At 51.7% G+C, this 24,998-nt stretch overlaps 1 protein-coding gene across 3 annotated transcripts in view; it reads right to left on the reverse strand.

The window, feature by feature from the left end:
* The window catches only part of DSCAML1 (DS cell adhesion molecule like 1), a 378,285-nt gene extending 355,026 nt beyond the window's left edge, over window positions 1-23,259 (reverse strand). The window contains exon 1 of one of the 3 annotated variants that reach the window (XM_030918019.1): window positions 5,173-5,400. In XM_030918019.1, coding sequence (XP_030773879.1) covers window positions 5,173-5,398 — 226 coding nt within the window. In that variant the 5' untranslated portion in view covers window positions 5,399-5,400. Of the gene's footprint in view, window positions 1-5,172; window positions 5,401-23,120 lie in introns of those variants that run through there. The other 2 variants (XM_030918020.1, XM_030918021.1) reach the window with 2 other exon arrangements.
* Window positions 23,260-24,998: the final 1,739 nt, after the last annotated feature.

The following is a 24,998-nucleotide window of genomic DNA, read 5'->3' on the forward strand; positions in this document are numbered from 1 at the left end:
TGGCTACTTGATATGCATTATCTTCTTTAATCCCATTTCAAAGCTGGAGAAAGTGGGGCTCAGAGAGGCCCAAAGTCACATGGCCAGTAAGTGCAGAGCCAGGATGTAAATGAAAGATTTGCCTTGACTCCAAATTTCTACCACACTAGTGGGTTGTAAACTTTTTTATTTTTCATTCTACTCCAATATATGAAATTGGAGAATGAATAAAAGCTCTGGTTGAAAGAATGGCAGTGAGAACAGGGCAGGTGGTGCTTGAAGCTCTGCCCTCTGGCCCTCCCCCTCTCTACCTCCATCCATCCCCTGAGGCTCCATCTTACCCCTTAGGCCTCTATACCACCTCCCTTGGAAACCTCTGTGGGCTCCGGTGGGCCAGGCCCCTTCTGGATCAGTGGATGTGCTGAAAAATACTCTGGGAAGGCTTTGGAGCAGCACCTGCCATGGTAGTATCCTCTCAGGGCCCTGGAAATGCAGACAAAACCATTCCCGAGGCCACACTCCCACTGCAGCATCCCAGCTGGCTCGCTAGGAGGGGCTGCTCAGCTCTCCTGAAGTGCTCACTCCTCAAGCATCACTCCAGACTCTTGACACACCCTTCCCTCAGTGACCGCAGTGCCTGTCCTCCCTCTGCCCTGCCAGAACCAACCCACATACCTGAAGCTGCCCTAGGAGAGGTGGAATGAGAAGCTGGTGCTATTTCTTTCATCTCTCTGAAGCCACAACCACCTCCCAGTCTAGGTGTTGACAAACCAAGAGGGTGAAAGAACATTCCACCTCACTTCATACCCCCATGCCATCAGCCACTGCCTCACCACCTGCTGATGGCAGCCCTAGGCACCCAGTTCCCTGCATTCTAGGGGTGCACCCACCAGGAAATCCAGGCAGGCCCTGGATTTCTATAGCTAGTTTGCCCCTCCCTTCACCCTCTTCTTCCTGCAGCATGAGAGGGGCAACCCACATCCCAAGTTTGGTCTACTTTACAGTGTCTTGGCCCATTGCTACCCACCCTACTCCAATATCCCCAGTGCCACTGTCTGTCCTTGGATAGGGGTGGTGGGAGCTCTGGGGCTGCCTTGCCAGATGGTGAAGCCAGTGCTGAGCACTGGAGACACATATGGGAGGCAACAAAATCTAGGAGACAGAAGCATTACCAACACCAGTCCTTCTCCCAGCTCCGGCCCCACCCCCTTCCATGCAAGGAGGAAGCCACTGACTGGCTGCTACTGAGGTTGAGATCAAGATGCTACTCACAGAGGGCACAGCTTTTGGCCTGGCTAGGTGAGCATGCAAATCCATATGCAGATTATATGCAAATCTGGGGCATGCCCTTGGGTTCCTGGCGCCTTGCCATCGCTGCTGCCTGTAGCTCACACCCTATTCATGCACCTGGGTACCCGCTAGAATCGACTGGGCTGGAGCTGAGAAGGCACTTCAGGAACTAGGGGATCTTTTCTTGACTACTTCAGAGGTCCCCCAGAAAACAACTCCTCCAAGATTATGGAGGAAGGAAGAACCTCCCAGCCTGGAACTCATATCCCTGCAGAAAAGCTCTCTGAGCATCTGCCCTCCCCTCTCTTCATCTACAATTAAATCATCCTTCACCAGCCAGAGCAGGGTACCAAGTAAGTGGCAAGGATGGAATTCTAAGACACAGAGAAGGTCAGGAAGGCTTGAGTTCTGCACCTCTCTGTCATAGGCTAACAGCCCATGGGGTGCTCTGGGCAGACCTTGGCCCTGTGTTTGGGGGCTCCCAGCCAGCCTGTTGGGGGCCTGCTTCTCTAGCAAGCTCTCCCTGGGCCAAAGCCCTGTCTGCTTGCCCACCTCCTTTCTGATCCTCATCCTAAGAAAACTAAGCCTCTCTGGCCAGTCCCCTGGGATCTGTTCAACTTAAGCGCTGCCTTTGGGTCCACTGCTTACTTGCTTTTTGTTTCTAATTGAGCTCCCCATTCCACTGCAGAAATATATTAAAGGCAGCTGGCTTTGATGCCCAGAAAAAAGAAGCATCGGAAAGGCTTATCAGGCATCATGGCACTGCCAATCTCCCTCATGTTATTCTAGCAACTGGGGTCTCTCTGCCACTCACCCCCTCTCCAGTATTCACTGACCCTTCGCCTGTCTCCCCTAAGTTGTGTTTGCCATTTCAAGATTTTAAAAACACATTTCCCCATCGCCCCCCCTCCCTTTTTTTAATTAGACACTGAACAGAATGTTGGAGATTTTCTTAATGGCCTGACGAAGGCTTTTAATTTGGTCTTCTCAAGAGAGAAGAACCATGAGCCCCCATCGGAGAAGTTGGGGTGGGAAATGAAAAAATCAATGCAATCCATTATTTTGGCTTTTAGAAAACAGGAATTTTAGTGCCGGGGAAGCTTGTTCTTTTACACAGTAAAAATGCAAATGCAGGCAACACAGATGCTGGCACGCTGGATGGAACAACGGAGAGCGCCTCGCCGGGGTTCATCCGGCTGCCTAAACCTGGATTTGTTTTGGCAATAATAAGGCAGTTATTGGAGACTTGATAACCGATGATTAAAACCCCTTCCCAGTTTAGTTCTAGGGAATCAGTCTGAGCTCAGGCATCATTTTAAAAAAAGGTATTTTGAGAGGAATGGAAATAACAGAAGCTTAAAACACATTCAATAACTGCTTAATTCCATCCAGAGGATGCTCCATCTCATCCTGTTTTCTTCTCTCTCTCCCTGCCTCCTCCCGCTCCTCACAGATGGACGTACAAATTATTGCAAGAGGATATTGTTTTCTGTAACAGGCTCGAACATTCACATTTACATTTTCCTTGGTGCCGCGGGGGTGACTGGCAACGGGAGAGAAAATACACCAAACCCCATCTTTCTTGCTGTCTCCGCATCACATCTTCCCCGAGCCGCCTCTGCCACCCCCTACCACGCCACCCCAAGCAGAACAGGCCCCGGGGACCAGCCTGGCACCTAAGACCCAATTAAGGCACCAAGGAAAAGAAAGGCCTGTCTGGCGAGGTGCCCTGGCGCCCAACAGACGCTGGAGGCTCTGAATCGCAGGGGCACCAGGCTCTGCGGACCCAAAGGCCACTGAGGGGCCGCCACAACTGGCACCTCCAGCCCGCTTACAGGTCCAAGGCCACTGGCAACTTCCCTCTCGAGTTGGACAAGATTTTGCTCCTTGGCTGTCCTGTTGCCTTCTGGGTCTTTCTGCACCCCCACCCCCATCTGCTCCCGCCCTATCAAGTAGCTCAGCTTCATTTATTAATGCCAGGCTCCTGGAAGGGGGAGGGGAGCGTCCTTCCGGTATTTGCTGAGGGGCCTCCTGCAGTCCCGGGGAATGGGCTGTCCTGGAAGAGGTCTCCACAGAGTGTTGTGGAGGCATGGGGGAGTTGGGGACAAAGCCGGGCTAGAGTGTGGCAGCGGCTTGGGCCTGTGCTTTCTCGCCTGACAAATTGGGAAAGGGGATGGGGGTTGGAGAGAGAGCTATCGAGAGAGAAACCCGCTCCTCACCTTATGTATTTTTAATATTAATGTAATTAAAGCTGCGAGCCGAGCCAGCCTGCGGGGGCGGAGGGAGCCAGGAAGAACCTGGGGAGAGGGAGACTAGGGTTCGGGGGTGGGGCTTGAACAGGAGGCAGGCTTCTTGCTCTGCTAAGGTAGGATGAAGGAGTGTGATGTGGGGGGCAAGGGGTTAAACAGCAGAGACCAGCCTTGGTGTGTAACCCGGGGGACCCCACTGGGCCTGAAAAACTCAACTACTTTGTCCACGATTTTTGACGCCACCCTTCCTTGTCCCGCAATCCGATCGCCCAGTAAGTGCCATGCCAGCAGTATCTTGGCCTTGAGTCTAGCTTTGACCCGACGGTATGTACAAATAAGGGTTATCCTCCTTCCCCCAGCCCACGGTGTATCGCAGTGGGCTCCGGCAGGCTGCAGACTCCAGACCCCTGGAGCACCAGCAGGGCAGGGCTGGACCCCTCCCCGGGCGCCAACCCTCCGCTGGAGTGCCCTTCCTCATCGCCTGAGGGTCAAGAGTTGCCGCCCGACCAGGGCAACAGCCGGGGCAAAGGAAGAGAGAAGCCGCCCCGGGGAGCGAAGGAGAAAAGTTAGAGGGCTGAACAGGTGACGCTGAGCTTGTTGGAGCGTGTGTGCTCTACCGCGCAAGGGCGCGGAGTTCGGCCGCCTCATCTCCCGCCATCTGCGAGCCCCGGGGCACGTCCTCTGCGATAGCCTGGAAGCCCGACTACTTGCGCCTGCCTGGTCCCGACTCAGTGCACAGGTGACTTCAGTCGGAAATGTCTGCCCTCTTCCAACCTCCGGGTCCCGGCTACCTCGCGGATCAGGTACGCTGCGCCCCAGCCACAGGTCTGGACATGCCGGGCACCTGGACCCACCCCAGCAACCCCCTCTCTCCAGGAAGAAGGACACGCCCCCCAGCCTGAAGACTTGTCCCCAGGTCCAACTGGCCAGCGCGGAAGCGGAGAATCTCGCACCTTGGGGTGCGCTGCCCGAGGTGGCCACGGTGGCGCACCAAGCCGGGGCTAGCGCCCGGGGCAGAGGGGTGAGGTGGGGCCGGAGGAGGGTGACCTCCGGGTTTGGAGAACAAACTTGCTATCCGAGGGACCTCCAGCTCTCGGGACTCTCACTATCCCCACCCTGCCTCCAGCCAATGCGCGTATAAGCGCCATGCGGTGCGCCAACATTGGCGCCAGGGCTGGGGTCCGCGGCAGGAGAGGGGCGCACGCACATAGCGGAGGCATCAACCGCCGAGTCCGAGGCCCGAATAAGCGAGGATTCCTAGGTCAAGAGTCACGGCCTGAGGACCCCTCGACTCGGAGGGCACTCCGGGGTCCCAGCGCCTCCAAACCGCAGGAAGCTGGCAAGGGGCTGGGGGAGGGGTCCAGGGCAGAACTGCCGCCCCGGCGGGAAGCCGGGAGATGAGGGGCTCCTTCGCCACCACCCCTACGGGCGCGCCCCAAAACGGCAGACGCGGGTGACTGGCGGAGCGGTCGGCAGCTGACTCTCACTCGGCCCCTGTCAGGGTGCCTGCCCCGCCCTGCTGCGCCCCACCCGAGGCCTTGCACCCCGTTGGCCCCCCCAGGCACCTGGAGCCAGTCAGGCACCCCGCCTTGCCGCCAGCCGCGCCACCCTGGCCCCACCGCCTCCGCCGCCCAGCCGCCCGCGCAGGTCTCACCTTTGTGTAAAGAGTCCAGGAGCAGGAGGAAAGTTACCAGCCACATGCCATAAAGAGGCCCTATTCTCCGGGGAGGTGGTCCTGTGGCCGGCCGTGCGGCAGCGCCTCTCCCCCGCTCAGCGCGCTCCCAGCCGCCCGCACTCCGCGCCCCGCTCTCTCTGCTCCTCAGCCCAGCGCTCGGCTGCGGCGGCGGCTCCTCCCTCCTCGGCTCCCCGGCTCCTGTCATCCGCGGGGCTGGGCTAGGCGGCCGCTCTCCCCGCCCCCCCGCGGCACCCCGGGTGGTGAGCGCCGCGCGAGCCCAGAGCCCAGACGGACCCCAGCCCCACAAGCCCAGGAACAGGGGTGGCGGCCCGGGCCAGAAGGCCCTGAACCGGCTCCGCTGTCTGAGAGGCGAGGGGTCCCTGTCACCCACTGGCTTGGAGCCTGTGGTAGCACACAGGCATGTGTCATCCATGTGCCAAGAGCCTGCCATGCCTCGGTCAAGGACGCCCGGTTTCTACTGGCCTAAGTCACCTGGGACACGAGCTTCCTGCCTCTTTCCGACTTAGCTTACCCCCCGGGAGGAGCATGGATGCTCTGGGTAGAATCCCAGGCTTTTCAGTGCTGTCTGGTGCTACTCCCCACCCCAAAGTTCGTAGCTGCCCTTCCAACCCCTCGTGACTTCCGCAAGCCTGTCCTCCGGAGAGCCCCACATGAGTCCAGCTACCCCCTGGCACTATGTTCAAATTTTCCTCAGCACTGGGTACGTTGTGACTATTTAAACAATTATTTGCAATGAGCAGTTTAATGTCTACTCTACCTGTGTATCTTCCTTCTTCATCTTCACCTACCCACCCCTATAGCTTTCTTGCCTGGCAGAAATTGACTTATTCCTTACACTCATCTTTATGAAGTTGGCATAGAATAGCACTGGTGTGAGGGCGTCTTCTCAGTGACCAAATGAATGTTGAGAACCTGCTATGTCAGGCACTGGCTCAGGCACTGGGGACTCAAGCATGGCTGAGCCAGGTCTGCTGTAAAAGGTCAATATGGTTTGAAAGCCCTCCTTTTGTCTTAATTCCAAAATAAGAGGGTACATAGAACCCAGAGAAGGGATCTAGGTACCCCTGAGAATGGCCTATGAGCCAGGACTGGAGCTCCCTTTGCAGGGTCATGGAAGCTGCTTTGAGTATGCCCTGACAATTTCGCTGCACCTGGGCACACTCCAAGGTGTGGAGTGTGAAGTTTGGAGGGAAAGAAGGGGGCCGCTGCCTAGCTGCATTTGCCAGAGGAAGAAAATTTACTTCTTCGAAATGTGTGACCTAAGTTCACACAGGAGAATTGGAACTCCTCACTCCCAGGTTTTGCCAAAATATCCCTAGAAATTTTAACTAAATTTTGAAAAGTGTGTGTTTTTTATATGTTAAAATACACATAACATAAAATTTACCATTTAACCTTTTGAAGTGTACTCTTCTGTGGCATCAAATACATTCACGATGTGCAACTATCACCACTTAACCATTTCCAAAACTTTTTCATCATCCCAAACAGAATCCTGCACCCATTAAATAATAACTCCCCATTCCCCTCCCCTCCCCCAGCTCCTGGCAACGACCATTCTACTTTCTGTCTCTATGAAGTTGCTTATTCTAGGTACCTCATAAGTGAGATCATAAAGTATGTATCCTTTTGTGCTTGGCTTATTTCACTCAGCATAATGTTTTCAAGGTTCATCCTTTAAACGGGTGAGAAAAACGGGGCTTAGCTTGTTCAAGGCCACCAAGTTTGTATCAGAAGCAAGACTAGAACCCAGGCCTCCCGACTCCAGAGCAGAGCTTGCTCTATAAGCTGCTGCATCCCTCGGTGGCTCAGCTCCTCCATGCGAAATCACCACCCTGAACAATTTGCAGGATGTGTTTTGTCATCTGGAAACACAGGCGTAGTACAGAGATGGGGGGGCAGACTGCAGGGGGTGTTCGAGATAACCCAGACCAATCTTTTCCTTTACAGATAAGGAAACTGAGGCCCAGAGTGGGGAAGCCATGAGCCTGTCTGAGGTCATGCAGGGAGTGACAGAGCCCTCACGTTTCCAGTCTTCTGTCTTAGCTCCCATCTCTCACCGCCGCCAGGCTGCTGGCTTATTCTTCTACCACGCCACTTCCCTTCTAAAGGGAACGGTCATTGAGAGGAATCCAGTTATTTAAAACTAAGCCTATTGACCCAGAGCACCTGGTCAGACTATGCCTAAAATAAACCGCTAAGGCAGACAGGATGAAAGGGGCTGCTGTCTGCTGGGAGGGGATCTGAGTGGGCCTGGGGGTATCAGCACAGCTGCTCCGTGCCCCACACGCTGGAAGTAGAGAAGGCCCCTCCTCTTTGCATCCACTCCAAGTACCTCTATAACCTGAGTGTAGGAGGTTTTATGCTAGTTACACGCAGTGGGCTTTAAAGAACCACAACATGTGCATTACCTGAAGGGCGAGGTCATTCATTGTGCCGGTGACTGCAGTCTGGCTGTCCCTGGGAGGTGACATATATGTGGAAATAAAGGGGTGGTCAGGTGGGGAGAGCAGACCTGGGGACCCCTGTGGCAAAAGGAAGCTTTTTAATGTCATGGTTAAGAGCCTGGCTTTGGAAACAGCAAGAGATGAGTTCTCAGCCCAGCTCTGCCACTTGCCAGCTGTGTGCCTGGGAAATGTATGCACGCCAAGCTGCAGTTTCCTTACTGGTGGAATGGGGACATCCCCAGCATCTGCCTTGGAAAGTCATAGCGAGGATTAAATAAGACAAGCCCCATGGCTGGCACATCGTGAGCACAGGATAACTATCATGAATGGGAATGGCTTTGCTCACAAGGACCTTGACCTGTGGGAGCTGGGAGGAGGGAACTGTGGGATGTTGGGATGATATCGTGCATTCCATGCTGTGACAAGGCCAGAGCCAAGGAGCTGGATATCCAGGCAAGAGGTTGCAGAAACACGGAAGGTGCACGTTGAGGCTGGAAGGGCCTGGAGAAATGTCTAACAAAAGAAGGACCTGAAAAATAGGCAGGTCAGGCCTTATGCTTTTTGTGTTTCCCATTGATTTTGTTCTTCCTTAGTATCTAGGGAAATATCTTTGAAAATGACAAGTTGGCTCAGATATATCCAGAAGTCTTCTGTTCAACAGGAGTTATATTAGGGGTGGGCGATCCAGCAGGCCAGGAAATCCCAAGGGAAAAATGGAACGCTGGGGAAGAGAGTCAGGCGGCGTGTTCTACCCCACGCCCACCTTAAACCCTGACAGCCCCCTCTTCAGCTGACATTTTGGAGGGGCTATATTTTATTTTGATAGAAGGGACAGTTCCCAAAATTATCTGGAAACCTTCACACTCACACACAAATATATTCACACTGGAGTGAGAACAAACACAGTTGCCCAGGCAAACATTCATGTGTACAGGTAAACATAAACACTTAATGACAGGCACACCTGTGCTTAAATGTGATTTGAACACGATCCAGAAATTCTGCATTGGCACCTATGCATATGCTCCATGTTTTTTAAGCCTCAAATTTGTGGGATTCTTTTCTAGTAGGAACACACTATCCATTTAAAAGCAGTGATTTGTTTTAATATTTTCTTGCATCAGAATGCTGGGTGATGATCTGTCTATATTTTGGCTTTTGTGCTTTTGTTTTTGTTTTTTTAACCAAAGCCAGTTGAAGCAGTTACATGAAGTCACTGGGAGGTGAGCCCTCTCCAATTCAGGTTAATCATGGATATTTAGGGGGTATTATTTTGCCATGTTATATTAAGACTAGAGCCATCATGAGAAACAGCAGATGTTTTTATTGTTTAACTCAAACAATAAGCTTATATATTTTGGATACTTTTCTTCAAAAACAAAGGCATATAATTATTTTAACAAAGGCTTCCTATGCCCTCTGGAATTCTTTGACAACTTGAGTATAAATAGGGTGTTCATAAAAGGAATCAATACTGAACCAGGTCAGTGTGAAAAACTTAACTTTTAGTATTATATAGCTAATTCAAGATTGACCTTCTTAGTACTTACTTATCGGTTGGGGGAGGAAAAAATAAGGATCTCCCTGCTTCCCTCCCTGCAATTTATAATTGATTTTAATATTATAGGAAAGGTCCTCATCTACAAATCAGAAATCCTAGGTTCTTGTGTCATCTCTGTCTCCATAGCCAGCTGTGTGATCTGTGACAAGTCACCTTTGCCTTTCTGGACCTCAGTTTCTTCATCAGTGAGGTGAAAGAGTTGGGCTAGAATGATCACCAAAATCTCTTCCTAAGACCAAATACAAGGTAAATGCAAACAAATATGCACATTCCCCCCTCCCACCCCACATAGGTGTATAGGGTGTACCCACAAATGTGTGCAGGCAGAGAAACAGAAGCTTTTATGCACAGACATTCAGAAACTAATAGGCACAAAAACATTACACAAAATAAACCGTGTTGGCTTCAAATATATCCACATACATCTAAAATTCCATCTTCTTGAGATGGGATGAATCATTACAATTCATAGAGTATGATACATATATTTAAAAAAATAGTATGTGTCATTAAACTACCCAGGTTCTCCTTAAACCAAAATTCTGTCTGCTGGGCTCAGAAGATGTCTAGGTATGCTTGCCACTTACTCTCTCATCATTCTGGATGACAATATTATGGCTCTAAGCTCACTGGAGCAAAGGGTCTAAAGCCCTGGGGCGCTCCGACAGTACAGATGCCGTCTCTGAGGTCCCATTGCCCTTGTTCAGGCTGCTGTCTCAGCAATGACTCCAGGATGGTTGGTCAGGGGCTGTAGAAGCCCCCAGCAAGGCAGGAGTCCCCTGGAAAACTGTGGCCTCTCTCCCGCCGTTCTTTCTCAGCTCACAACTCTGAAATCGGTTGAGAAGCCAACGCAGAGAGATTCCATGAAGTCCGGATTCGATGGAGCTGAAGCTCATTGTCACATTTCTCTCTGGAGAGTGGTGGTGTGGAAGGTATGAAAACTGAGAGAAATAGGGAAAAAAAGAAAGTGCAATGAGTGGAGCTAAATTTGCTGGCTTCCCAAGTCTTCTGGCATTTCTTCTGGCCCATGGGTCACTCACAAATGTGCTTATCAAATTTTATGAAAGTGTCTTCTACGCTGGAAAACCTTCACCCTTCTCAAGTACCCAGTGCCCCCTTTTTCACCTGTTTAAGGCTTCCCATTCAGCAGGGCCTGGTCAGGTACCCCCAGTTATCCCTGACCAGGCCTCCTCTGGGCTCCCACTGCCTCAGACATCTACTTGGCCCATGGATCTCATCCCTTTGTCTAGAATTGTGGCTATTTATGCACATGTCTGACTTGTCTCCTCTTGTAGACACTGGGCTCTGACCCTTTCGATTTGTACATGCAGGCCCTAGCCTGGTGCCTCCTGGCTCTAGGGGAACACTCAGTAAATGTTGATTTAATGACCAGATGGGCTTATTCTTACAAGGTAGCAGATATCTGATTACAGCCTCACGTGCCATGCCTTCCAGAGAGATGTCCTTTAGCTGGGATCGAAGCCTTAAGCTTGAAAGTTTTTTTTTTGTTTTGTTTTTTGTTTTTGTTTTTGAGATGGAGTTTTGTTCTTGTTGCCCAGGCTGGAGTGCAGTGGCGCGATCTCGGCTCACTGCAGGCCCCACCTCCCAGGTTCAAGTGATTCTCCTGCCTCAGCCTTCCAAAGTAGCTGGGATTATAGGCATGTGCCCCCGAGCCTGGCTAATTTTGTATTTTTAGTAGAGGTAGGGTTTCTCCATGTGGGTCAGGCTGGTCTCGAACTCCTGACCTCAGGTGATCCACCCACCTCGGCCTCCCAAAGTGCTGGGATTACAGGCATGAGCCACTGCGTCCAGCCGAAAGTTCTTGTGTTAGAGTTTCTGGTCTCCAGGAGTGAGCATTTGGCAGGACATTAGACCCCGCAGGAGTGCTGACCCCTAAAACCAAAGAAGTCTCAGCAGTTCCTGCTCAGCCTGCATCACTGTGGTCTTCACAGTTGTCATCTTGACCCTGTAGGCAGCGCTTTTAGGTTCCAGAGGCTTTATGTTTTCGTCCATTTCAGATTCTCACCAAAAAGGATCTGGATACATATGCCAGAATTGTTTTGATCATTATATAGATGAACAGAGTGAATATCAGAGGAGCCCCAGAAGCAGATTTGGGATGCTTATACCATGACACTTACACAGCTCAAGCTTCAGCTTCCTTTTGGGCCCTAGTAATGTGTTCATATGGTCAGATAGGAAAACATTTGTAGAAAGTTGAACTACAGTCAATCACGGCTGCTACCGTTCTCTGCTCTGGTTTCTCGGTAGGTCTGGTGAACATTTTGAGGGGATCTGACTCTGGCTTGGGATTGGTGGAATGTGTTTATACGGTTGACAGGCCATGCATGTACTTCCAGGGTAGGGAAAGGCTTGCAGGAACTCTCCTATCACCGACTGGGCCAACTCACCGTGCTTTGTGACATGAAGTTGCAGAGTCAGAAGTTGTATCACAGTATAACTGTGGCCTCAGGTGCCTGCACCAGAGGTGTGTGTGTAGTGTAGGAAAGACAAGGTTTGAAATGCATGGAGCCAGAAGCCAGCCTGTGTAAAGCTGTGAGCAGAAGTAATGTTAAAAAAATTTTTTTTTAATTTAGAAAGCATTTTTGAGGTGTGTCAGTTAATACAAATATTATGTTATCTGTCTGGATTTCATGATGGCATTTATCAGTTTTCTCAAGATTTGTAACCTGTTGCAATTTCTTTTTATCGTTCTAAATTAATAATCACATTTGATTATTAATATGTTAATAATCATATTTTACCTAATTTTATATTCATAATTGTGTATTGTTTTCCTTAGAGAGATCTAAGCTTCCAGCCCTCAATCATCTAAGCTTCCAGCCCTGCAAAACCTGAATCCATCCCAGGAGCTTTCCTTGGGTCACACTGTGACCAGGGACTAGGTTCTTTGGATTCTAGCCAGGGCTCCCCCCTTGCCTCAGAAGTCTTGAGTCCGTATGTCAATCATGTATTTGTACAGTGCTGTTCACACAGAAGCCCCCTTGCAGAGGTTTTCCTCCCCAGAGAAGAGAAAGTCAAGGCCCAGGCCCATGGTGGTGACCTTGACTTAGATGATGAAAGTTCTCTTCCTAGAAAGTCTGGCCATTTCACCATGGGCTGGACTTGCCAGTCCATGTGCTGGAGGATCTCGGGACAGGAGATACTTTGGTGCTGTCCTAATGCCTTCCATGGTCTCTCTGCAGGGCAGCATCCCTCCTGTCGCTGTGACTGGCCACCAGCGTTGTGGACTGAGACCCTCCTCAAAGTCCAGGAGTTGCTACAAAACACTAGCAAGCCCTTCAGCCACTCTGAGCAGGAGAAATGTGCTGCCCAGAAATTCCACCTGCCGGAGGCCAAAGCCATGGCTCCTGGGGTGCCCCAGTGGTGAGCGGGCTGCAGTTTGGGACAGGGAGGCTGAACAAAGACGTTGTCTGGAGACCATGGGGAATGTTGGCTCCTCTGTCACAGAATCTGAGAGGGGGCAGTGCCTTAGAGCTCACCTCACCTGGCCCCATCTCACACCCACTGGCTTTCTACACTGACCCAACAGGTGTCACCTCAGTCTCTCAGATGCTGCCAGGGACAAGGGGCTTGCTCCCCACACAGAATTTTATCTAATTTCATTGTCCACAGTCATGTATGCATGCTTTTCTTTATCAAGCCCAAATCTGCCTTAGCTCTCTGGAGTTCAAAGGTTGTGCCCAATCTCGACCAAATGACAGCTATTCAAATACTCGAGAACTGCTACCGCAGGCCCCCACACCTTCCTTTTGCCAGGCTACAAATCTTTTTTCTTTTCTGACTAAATTTATAGACCTCTCCCTGTTCTGGTTTCCCTCTTTGCTTATATTCAACTTTAGCGATATCTCATCCAGGCATGGTGGCTCATGCCTGTAACCCCAGCGCTTTGAGAGGCTGAGGTGGGAGGGTCACTTGAGCCCAGGAATTCAAGACCAGCCTGGACAATATAGAGAGACCCATCTCTACAAAAAATTTTAAAAATAGCCAGGCATGGTGGCGCATGCCTGTAGTTCTAGTTACTCAGGAGGCTGAGGTGGGAGGATCGCCTGAGCTTAGAAAGCTGAGGATGTTAGTGAGCTGTGATTGCACCACTGTACTCCAGTCTGGGTGACAGACTGTCTCATAAAATTAAAAAAAAAAAATCTCTCATAAAACTGAATAGACTCATGCATCCAGATGAGGTCTGAGCAGCTCCAGTCCAGCAACATCACCCCCTCAGTAGGTAGCTGATCTTCTCTTACTGTTGTCCAATGTTTTGTTGGCTTTCCTGGGCTGACATGCCAATCATCTGGACCACTATCCCATGAACTTCTACTGAACGGGCCTCCTTGGCCTGTAATCCTGATGTGGATGATTTGAGAGAAAACATGATCCCATTCATCATTTGGTGAAAGTTGGGAAATGAGGTGTTGCCTGGGTCGAATGGCACTTACCTACACAATGAGGGGCTCAGAATGTCATCTAAGGTCTTAGCCCAGCCCCAGTAAGGGTGGCAGAGCTCAGCTAAGAATGCAGCAATAAGGTTCCTACTTCAGGCCACAATGACATTGAAACCTAGCATCTTTACCAAACTTGACCTTATTTTTAATAAACCCAGCTGAAAACAAAGATCTAATATAGCATTTCACAAGTGTTTCACGAGAAGGTAACAGGTGAGGTGCAGAAAGTGATCTATGCTCAAATAGGTTTGGAAAAGACTGGAATAAGCACAGGTAAATAGGTTTTTGTGGGAGTTGTTTTTGTTTTTGTTTTTTACTGCAGGCTTTAACACACTGGTGGGCATCATTAATCTCCAAGTGGTACAGTGTGAGGTTTTTGGGGATCTATTTCCCGCTTCTCCCGGGTAAAAACTCTGTTCTTTCACAGTTTCTGGTCCACACTTGGCCTGGAGGAAGTACATTTTATTGGTTTACTCATTGTTTTGGCAAGTCTGTGCCCAGTCCAGTCCCTGTGCAAGGAGTTCCCTGATCCCTGGAAAGTCTAGCACAGAGTCCCTGCCCTCAGGGAGCTTGCATTCCAGTGGAGAAGAAGATGTTTAAAGAGCAACATAGGGAGGCCTACATGCTCAGAGTTGGCAGGTCAGAGTGTGAAGGGACCTGGGGAGCATCTCCTGCAAGTTCATTGTTCTTCCCAGGAGGAAACAGTGGCCGGCAGGTGAAGGGCATCCCAGGTCACATGGCAGAGTCAGGGCTTAGGTCCAGGGCTCCTGACTGCCTGGCCTGTGCTCAGCTTTGTGGTGTTTACCTCCCTCCCAGGCCCTGTTGCCCTCAGTCTCTTGCCCACCTTATTCACCACTCCATCCTCAGCACCCAAGGCAGGTCTTTGATGACTGTTTGTTGAATGAAGCTATGATGACGTGGCTGGTTCGATGATCTTTACAGTCTCACCTACAGCAGGGGTTCGATGAGTCTGTGAAGAGAGCTGCTTAAGCTCAGAGAAAGGAGTGGTCAACAAAAACCAAGGTAGGATGTGAGTTGGGCTTGAACAATGGGAAAGATGTGCAGAGAGGCAGGGAAAAGGCCTCCCTGCAGGGTCTCAGGAAAGCTTGACTCTACGGTGTGTGTCTACCCATCTGAGACACCCACACACCCGGCACATGGCAGTTCAGAGTTGTGTCCTCAAAGACTCATCGGTCCAAACTCTAAGCTGAACTGGCTGGCCAATTGTTTGTCTGCATCAGCCAAAGTAGCTTCTTCTTTTGGCAAATTATAACCAGAGCCCTGGATTCCTACTAATGACAGTGATTATAATTGAGTGCTTGCTGTGGGCCCAGCACTATGCTAATTCCTCCAGATGCATAATCTCAAAACAACCCTATAAGACTGGTATGATTATTATCAACCCCATTTTACGGACAATGAAACTGAGACATAGAGAAATTAACTAAGTTCTCCAATTCACGCAGAGTCAGATGCTCAAGGCAGTCTAATTCTATGTATTCACATTGATGGTGGTAGTAGTGTCTCTGCTGTAACATTTTTTTAAAGTTTGAACATGGAAAATTTCAAGTATATACAAAAGTGGGGAGAATTGTAAAACGAATTTCCCAGATGCTACAATAGTTGACTCATGACCAGTTTTTTGTTTCATCCATGCTCCCCTCCCATCACCATGAATTTTTCTGAAGCAAATTTCATGTTACCTAATTTCATCCATTGATCATTTTGTGTGCATCTCTCAAGGATGAGGCCAAGTCCTCATTCTCAATCACAATACTTTTTGCCTTCTGACTGAGAAGTTCCTTGGCCAGGGGCACCCGCTTCCCCCAAGCCACACGCCAGATTTCAGGCTAGCCACTGCCCCACACAGTGGGCATAGAGGCAGCAGGCTCAGGGGATAGCCTGTCCCCAGCTCCTCACCACGCAGCCTGAGCAAATGGCATCTCTCTGCCTCCTGAGAGTGAATTTTTATCGCTGAAGCCCTTGCCATCGGTCTAGTTGCTCTGCAGATGGGGAACTGGATGTGGTGGCTGCCTGGTGGGGTTGTTGACATAAGGATGAATGTTTCTTGACCAGGTCTGTCCTCGGCTCCAACCCTGGCCTTGCCCCTAATCTCAGTGCCTACTTCAGAATGATTTGTGGGGTGGGAGGTCTCCTCCACCTGGGAAGGAATGACTCCCACTCCGCCTGGCCTAAGAGCAAGAAGTAGGGATGAGATGGAGCCAAGAACCTGGAGTCAGAGATTCACTGCACTTCTCATGAGCTGGGAGGACCAAGTCTCACCTTTTTGATCTGTGGAAGTGGGAACAGAACACCGACCCTGCAGCATGGCTGTGTATGTCTAAGGAGATGGGCAAGTTTTCTCCGCGGAGTTGATTAGCTAGAGGAGGACACAGTACCTGCCATGGCCAGCAGGTGTCGCCCAAAAACGGAGTACATGAAACCTTTGGGTGGGATGGGGGCTCCTCCATGGAGATTCTCTTTCAAAATTAAATACAGCTGGGCTTGGAAGAAGTGGAAGAAAATTCAGCCTGAAGGGTTTCTCCTTTGAAAACTCAGTCTGGTTCTGGCTTTCTTCAGAGTTAAAAAAGTGGAGCTTTGCAGTTTTCTTTTCCTTTTTTTTTGGATGGAGTCTCCCTCTGTCACCCAGGCTAGAGTGCAAAAGTGTGGTCTCGGCTCACTGCAACCTCCACCTCCCGGGTTCAAATGATTCTCCTGCCTCAGCCTCCTGAGTAGCTGGGACTCCAGGTGCATGCCACCACACCCAGCTAATTTTTGCATTTTTAGTAGAGATGGGGTTTCACTCTGCTGGCCAGGCTGGTCCTGAACTCCTGTCCTCGTGATTTGCCCGCCTAGGCCTCCCAAAGTGGTGGGATTACAGGTGTGAGCCACCACGCCCGGCCTGCAGTTTTCAAAGTATGCTCACATGAACATCCCACAGCAAGACAGGCATCAATATCCCCATGTTACAGATGAGGAAATTGAGGCTTCAGAGAGCAAGTGACTTGCTGATAATTATGCAGGCACTAAATGACACAGCCACTAAGTGACAAAATATAGAATTAGAAGGCCTTCGGACTCTATATTCTGGGTAATCTGCCAACACGTTCCTATGGGTCAAACCCTTAGGAGGAGTCCTGAGACCGTGGCTGGGCAGTCCCTGTTCCTCTGGAAAAGTTAATAGGCGCATGCCCGAAGCCCCTGGCATGGGACATGCTATCCGCTGACAGCATTTACCATCTCTGGGTCTCAGTGGCTCCGAAACCACACAGCTACACATGCACACAGGCACAGGTGAGGAGGAGAGAGAAATCCCAGGCTACAGAATCTTGGATCTGTATTTTCTATTTCCCAGTATTTGGATGTAAGAAGCTTAGCATAGGTCTGGGGGCTGGCATTTGGGAAATTCTGGACTAGAAGATAAACTGGAAGGTTTATGTTCTCTAGTTTCATAAACACTATTCACTTAAGCTTGTCAAAAACATAAAGTGTCTGGCATATACTTAATAGTCAACAAAAATTTGCTGAATAATAAATGGCTGAAAAACATGCAATCGCCCAGCCCAGCAGAAGCCTTGGTGAACATTGCTTCATCCCTCACCCATTTTACATGTTCATAGCACTTTGTGGCGTACATATCTCGTTTACACACATGATCTCATTCAGTCTCTTTAATGAGTTGGATATCACAAACCCCCTCTCACAGATGAGAAAACCGAGGCTCCGAGACACTAAAGGACTTCCCTAGGGCTGCCCAGCTGGTCAGTGACCAAGCCAAGCTCACGCCCACGCCTGTCTATCCTGCTCCAGCAACTCCGCCACTGCCCCACCCCTGCTTCATATCATTTCCACTGCGAAGTTCGAGAGGAGGAAAAATCCATCCAGAGAGAACGAATCTTCCACATCTGTTGGGGATGCCTCAGATTCAGGAGAGGCGAACTCGGAAGCTTGCCCTGAGACCCTGGGCTCAGGAGAAGTCTTGGGACAGGTCCTGGGAGGCCAGCTGCTGCGTCTGCACTCCTGGAAAGTGCAGTGTGGGAAGGGTGGGAGCTGTGGGAAGGCGGAGGGAAGGGCTTGGCTCTGATGGCTGGAGAGGACATTCCGCCTCCCTGGCCCACTGCTGGATGTGTCTCTGAGGTCCTCCGCGGAAGGAAGCGCCAGGCCTCCACACAGGGAACCTGGTGTCTGCCTCCCCCTAGTGCCACAGGATGGGATGGTGGCGTGGCAGGCTGCTGTGCAGTGCAACATAGACAGAGGCCAAATTCTCCGCTACACAGGTCCTGCCCTTCACCCCAGTCATGTCTCGCAGTGAAGCCGGAGGCTGGGCTCACTCCCTGTCCCAGCCTGTGTCCTTGCCAGCCTCTAAGAACTACTGGAGGAGATGAATGGTGTCCTCCAAAACCTCTGATTCTCAGCTGAGGAGGCCGAATCCCTGCGCAGGGCTCCAGATGCCAGGTCCACCCACGCACCCTCCTGGGTTGCTCTGCTCCTCCCCAGTTCCACCACAACTAGCAACGCACACACTCTCTCACACGCATTCACATACACACTCATACATACACACTTACACATTCACACACACACACATTCACATACACATATTCACACACACACATTCGCACACACATTCACATACACACCCACACTTACATTCACATGCACACACATTCACACACTCTCACACACACATTCACACACACAGTCACACACACACACATTCACATACACACATTCACACACGCACATTCACACAACTCACATTCACACACATTCACACACTCATGTACACACATTCACATACACACATACACACTCACACACATACACATGCAATTGCACACACAATCACACAAGTAACACATTCATGCACACTCATGTGCAATTACAATCACACGAGTAACACATTCATGCACACTGATATACACGTGCACACACTCATGCACGCACAATCTCATACACTCATCCACACACAATCACACACACATTCACACATATTCACATACAATACACATACATTCACATACACACACATTCACACTCACATTCACACACACATTCACATACACATTCACATACACATTCACATACACACATTCACACACACATACACATTCACATACACACACATTCACACACATTCACATACACTCACATTCACATACACATTCACACACACACACACATTCACATTCACACACGTTCACATACATACATTCACATACACATATACACCCACACTTACAGTCACATACACACACATTCACACACACATTCACACACTCTCACATTCACACAGTCACACATTCACATACACACACATTCACACACATTCACTCACACTCACATTCACACACTCATGCACACGCATTCACATACACACACAATTGCACACTCACACAATCACACAAGTAACACACATTCACACACTCATATACACGTGCACAAACTCATCCACACACAATCACACACAATAACACACACACATACATTCACACTTCATAGTTCCCAGGATGTAAGACGTTTAGCTCACATACACACACATTCACACTCACAGAACTCACATACACTCACACACAATCTCACACTCGCGTACACACACACACACAAAGGAGAAACCTATAATCAAGAAGCTTTTTTCACAAACTATCCCTGCTTTGGGTATGGTAGTCATAGACCACCCTCCGCTGACTTTTTTTTTTTTTTTTTTTTTGAGACGGAGTCTTGCTCTGTCGCCCGGGCTGGAGTGCAGTGGCCGGATCTCAGCTCACTGCAAGCTCCGCCTCCCGGGTTTACGCCATTCTCCTGCCTCAGCCTCCCGAGTAGCTGGGACTACAGGCGCCCGCCACCTCGCCCAGCTAGTTTTTTGTATTTTTAGTAGAGACGGGGTTTCACCGTGTTAGCCAGGATGGTCTCGATCTCCTGACCTCGTGATCCGCCCGTCTCAGCCTCCCAAAGTGCTGGGATTACAGGCTTGAGCCACCGCGCCCGGCTTGACTCTGAAGTGGGGACTCCATGGCTGAGCCGGCAGAAGGCCCAGGAGGCGGGGCGACCCCAAGGCTGGGCCAGCCAAGTCTACCCTGTGGCCCACGTGGTGCCCGGGAGTGCGTGGGGTTGGGGCCCATGGCTGCGCCAGCCTCTCCCTAGACCTGGCCAGTCTGAGGGCGGACTCAGGGGCCTCTGTCCTCCCTGCACAATTTGTCCGGAGAAGCAAGCTTTCTCCAAGGCGGAAGCATTGAAGGAAGGGGCAGGGATACCTGGCCGGGCACAGGAAAAGCCGCAGCGCCGCCTTAACGCTAAAAAGAGCCTCAGACGTAATCGACCTCACGCAAAGAATGTCCACAGGCTAAAGATGGTTTCTCCATTTAGGGAAACTGAGTCTCCAGGGGAGCTTGCACATGCGTAGTTCATTATTGGCTAAGCCAGGGCTCAAACCCAGGTCTGCTGATTCCAAAGCCTGTGACCTTAACTGTGAGGCCAAGGAAGAAGGGATCATGCACACCTCAGACCACCCCAGCTGCCTACCCTGGCCCAACAACTTCCTTGCTCCTGGGGGCATGGAGCAGGGGCAGGGGCGGCCCACCTGGTGGGTAATCAATCACTCCTTCATTCCTCTAGGCAACCAGTCACGTGTGCACTCAATAAACATGTATGGAGGGTGCACTAGGTGCCCAAAGGGGGACGAGGTACTGGGATCGGTGGGTGAACTTTCAGATGCAATCCCTGCCCTCATGTAGCTTATAAGCAGTGGGGCCTCAGATGTGAAGGCAAGCTCAGAATTCATAGGATTCAGGGTCCCCTGGCAGGTGCCCAGGGTGCTAGAGAGAGCAGGTCAGGAACACTCTTGGAACAGCAGAGGCCCAGCCTGGCCCGTCTCACTTCCGCCCCCTGGGGCGGGTGTCTGCGGCCTCCAGGCTACTCCTGGATGATTTTATTAGCTGTGTTGGGAGCATATGGTCCTCGGACATAAGGCCTGAAGTAGTATTTACTGCAGAGCAGAGGACACCGGGCTCCTGTGTGGGCTGGGTTGGGCGCGCACTCGGTTACTGATTGATGGGCCGTTCAGGAAACAGAGACCACGAGAGAATTCAGCGTGCTCCTGGCTCGGGGCCAAGCCAGCCTCATCTCCTTTTGTGTCTTTTTGTCTGCCTTCATCACTTGCTGGGCGCCTCTGTGTTCACTGCCAGGAGGACGCCAAGCATGTATTTGCAGGGACTGTGGGGGTGTACCAAGCTTTTCTCTAAGAACAGCTACCCAAGGGGTGGGAGGGAACAAGGGGGTCAGCCACAGCTCTCCCCTTACCCCTTCCCCTGAAAAGTCACAGCTCCTTGACGTGTGAGCTGAAGCTTGGGACTTTTGTCTTGTGTCTGTGTTTTCCAAAGCCAAGTCCAGAGACAGACCAGGGCCTTCCCAAGGGCACACAGCAGGCCAAGAGCAGAGCTGGCAGTGAAGCCAATTTTCCATCTTCCACAGTGTGGTCTGCGCAGAGCCACAGGCAGGGCTTCCGGGGCCACAAATCGCTTCCCCAGCTCAGGACGTTCCCGTCTTCTCCCCTCCCTGCTGCCCTGCTCACCAGGGGGAATTCCTCTCAGTGACACCAAAGTAGCCCTTTGGGGAAGTGACAGTGAACATATCTTGAAAAGGGAACCAAGTGTAGACATCTAGAGATAGTAGCAGCCATGGTGACTGGAGGCCTCCTGGGGCTGAGGAACTTCGGGGTGTCACTCAGGGTGACAGCAGGTAGCCCAGCAAGTCCATAGGAGCAGGACAGGCCAGGCTGGGCCTCCACTGTTTCAGGAGTGTTCCTGACCTGGTCTCACCCGCACCCTGTGAAGGGAAGCTCAGAATTCAGGGAGATTTGGGGTCCCCTGGCAGGTGCCCTGCCCTGGTGCCCTGCCCTGCCAGGGGACCCCGAACCTCCCTGAATTCTGACCTTCTCTTCACATCTGAGGCCCCATGCTTACAAACTGAAAATCAAATCCGCCAAAACAGGGCTTGGGGAGCCGCCACTCCTGAACACAGCTCGTCCCAGTCCATTCTAGACATGCGGTCCATCCACGCGTGGGGGAGACCCCTCCCTCGGTCTCCCAATGCCACCTTCTTTGCCCCTCCAGTGTCAGGTTGAAGCTCTGGGAATGAAGGTTCGAAGTTGTAAACCGGATTTCTTCCCAAGTCCTCAATCACTCAACGGCAAACTATGAAGTGTCTGCAGTCTGTGAGGCTCCTCCTGCAGCCAGACCTGGGAGGGGCACTGAGTCTGAGCCCCGGGATTCTTCCAAGGCTAGGACACTTGGGCCCCTCTCCGGCTCTCCCAGTGCAGCCCTGGGCTCAGCACTGCCCTCCCGATGTCCCGGAAGGAGGCTGCCGTGGCCCTGGCTCCGAGGCCCAGGCCCAATCCATCTTCCCAGCCAGTGACTCGCTCTGACAACAGGGCCGAGCTGCCGTGGCATTTGCCTCTGATCTCCGCTGGCCAGGCATTTGTCAGGCAGCCTGCGAGGAATGAAGAATGGGCACTTGGTGAGGCACAGATTACCCGCCCCAGAGGCCCTTGCTGAATTGCAGTTCAGAGCTCAGCTGCCTGGGGCCACGGATCAACAGGGAGGCGACTAATCTTCCCCGCAGCAGCCCTGCCGTACAGAGCAGAGGGACAGTTGAAGGGAGAGCCTGGGAGGAGACTCTACACCACCCACTGCCCTGTGCCTTTCTTCAGCACAACACCCCTGACTCCCTCCACTCCCAGCCCTGTCTGTCTAGGGAGCCCACTTCCTTCACTAGAGGCAGCACCAGTGGAGATGCTCAGTTCTTTGGGGCACCCCTTCCTTGCTCCCTGTACAAGAGAGAGTTCAGAATTGCTGGGGCGGGGTGGAGATTTCTCCTGATGTCCCAAAGCATTTAGAAAAACTGGAGGCCTATACCAGGGCCACCCTCACCCTGGACAGGATATCAGCCTGTAGGAGCTAGAGATTGGCCTGAGGCTCTACTTCCTCTGATGGGGAAGTCCAGGCCACCCAGTCAGGGAGGGCCTGCCAGAACCCAGCAGAAGCCCTTCTGCCTCCATGCCCACAGGGCTCTTTCTCTGGAGCTGTGCAGAGGCTGGATGGGTTTGGGCGGTGGACGCTTTAGCAAGGGATGGGGGTGGGACTGGCTGCTGGCTCACAGGCTAATTCTCCTGGCCCTCCCTGGGCTTCCTGCCCAGCTCTTCCTGTTCATGGGTACTGTGAGGAAGGCCAGGACTCAGCGGACTTAGCAGAGACCCTGCAACTCCACTGCCCAAGGCCAGCACCTCTGGGCCTGGGGGCTCTGGAACTGCTCTCCCAGGGGCTGGCGGGGCAGAGCTACCTGCCCTCTCCCCAGACAGTGAAACAAGTCCAGTTTCCCTTGGACCCTCACCTGCTCCACCTGCCTGCATTCCCCTCACCCTCGCCTGGCCATGCCCACCTACTAAACCGTGACTGTCACCTTTTGCTCCACTTCGAGTTCACCTGGGGAGGCAGAACCACCACCGATGTCCCATCAGTTGAATCAGATGCACTCACTGCAGCTGGGGTGAGAAGAGTTACTCAGGCAAAGCCTCTTTCCCCTCCCAGCCCCACAAACGTCCCTGCTTGACTTCTCTGCCCCTCCCCATGTCCTACTGTTGATTTACTCAGTAGGGTTAGAGGCGTCGCTGTTCCCCAGGCTTTGGGGAAGATGTGTAGATCACATGGGGTCTCTACCTCTGGGAAGGAATGAGCACTTAAGACTCCACAGCCAAGAATTACCCCAGAGTGGGGCAAGTGCTGTACCTGGGGGGGGTGAACAAGCGGAATGGGAAGAGCTGAGGGCTTTCCTAGGAAATCAGGGCACCAGACGGACCATTCAGGAGCCAGGAGCCCCTCCTCCCGGCAAAGGCCCTTGGAAAGGTTGAGTTGAAAACATGCAATTGGAGGGGATTCGGCGCAAGCCACATGCTCCCTCTGGTGGTCAGAAAGGGAATTGCGCCCTCAGACGGAGGCTGTCGTGGTCGGAGTTGTGTGATTAAGAGTAATTCACCCAGTCATTTCCCAGGCTTGGTACATCTTTGTGACTCAATGCAGGTCTGAATTGTGGAAAATCCCAAAGTGAAGCGAAAGTTCAGTAACTGCCAGCCCGTGTGACCTTTCTGGAGAGGGAAGGGAAATGTTCACAAGAGTCCTGGCTAGGAAGCAAGTCCCAGGCCTCTGAATGCCACCTGGAGCCATGGGGCTCATTAAGCCTCAGTCTGCAGAGGCCACCCCCCAAGCCTCATATTCAACCGGGCTGGGGGAATCTGGGTACGTGGTGGTTTGGAAAGCCCCTCAGGTTCAGACCTGATTAAGCCTCACCTTTCATAAGGAGGGAGGACTTGAGGCAGGGTCAGCGAAGGGAAGTGACTCATCCAGAGCAGGTGAAATTTCCCTTTGAGGGTGGCAGGCTAGATTGTCCTCTGTATGGAACATTCTAGAACATTCTAGAAACTTGACTCTTCTCCAGTGCTCTTATGTGGGCCACAGGTCTGGAATACCCCTCTTCCTCTTTGCCTTGCTGCTGCGTCCAAGAGGTTGGGACCCTCCTCCTGAAAGTCCCCCTGGCTGGACCTGCCCCATTCATGTTCATTCCTCCCAACCTCGAGTGAGAGCTCAAGTGTATGCCTCTATCTCCTGCGTAGAAAAATTGCATTCCATTTAAGGGTTTGGCCGACACCAATGAGTCCACTTTTGAAGTGGGGTATCACAAGGACTTGGTGCTGAGATGTAAGTCACCAGGCCTTCCTCTGTGTGGCTCCTGGTCTCCTCTGGAGTTTCTCCCCTCAACCCCAGGCCTTCTCTGTTTCCCCTTCACTCTCCAAACCCCCAGGCAGTCAGTGGGGAGTCCACCTTCCTGCCCCACCAACTACTCCCCGTCCTTTGGATGTTTGTGTGGTGGGAAGAGCTCTGGAAGGGGAGTCAGAGACCTGAATTTTACCTCTGGCTCTGACTCAGGCTGGCCATGTCACTCCGGACAAGCCACGGCCTCTCTTAGAGCCTCAGTTTCCCCTTCTTGAAGATGGTCTGTTTTGCTCTTTAAGGACCCTTCCCTGCTCAAGCCTTCTGTGTTTTTAGGAGAGTTGGTGGTTATCAGGGACTGGGGGAAGTGGATTAAGACAAAGAGCTTAATTCCCAGGTGGAGCGGGATCCATCCTGCCTCTGGCCCCCAAACGTGCCCTGTTCATTTCCTGCTCCAGTAGCTTGGTTCTCCTGCCAGTTCTCCCTTCCCCTCCCTCAAAAGCTTGCAGGCCCAGATGAGGAAGCCAGACACTAGGTGGTGCTAGAATCCCAC

This window comes from Rhinopithecus roxellana, chromosome 15, assembly GCF_007565055.1.
Source record: "Rhinopithecus roxellana isolate Shanxi Qingling chromosome 15, ASM756505v1, whole genome shotgun sequence".
Taxonomy (NCBI): domain Eukaryota; kingdom Metazoa; phylum Chordata; class Mammalia; order Primates; family Cercopithecidae; genus Rhinopithecus; species Rhinopithecus roxellana.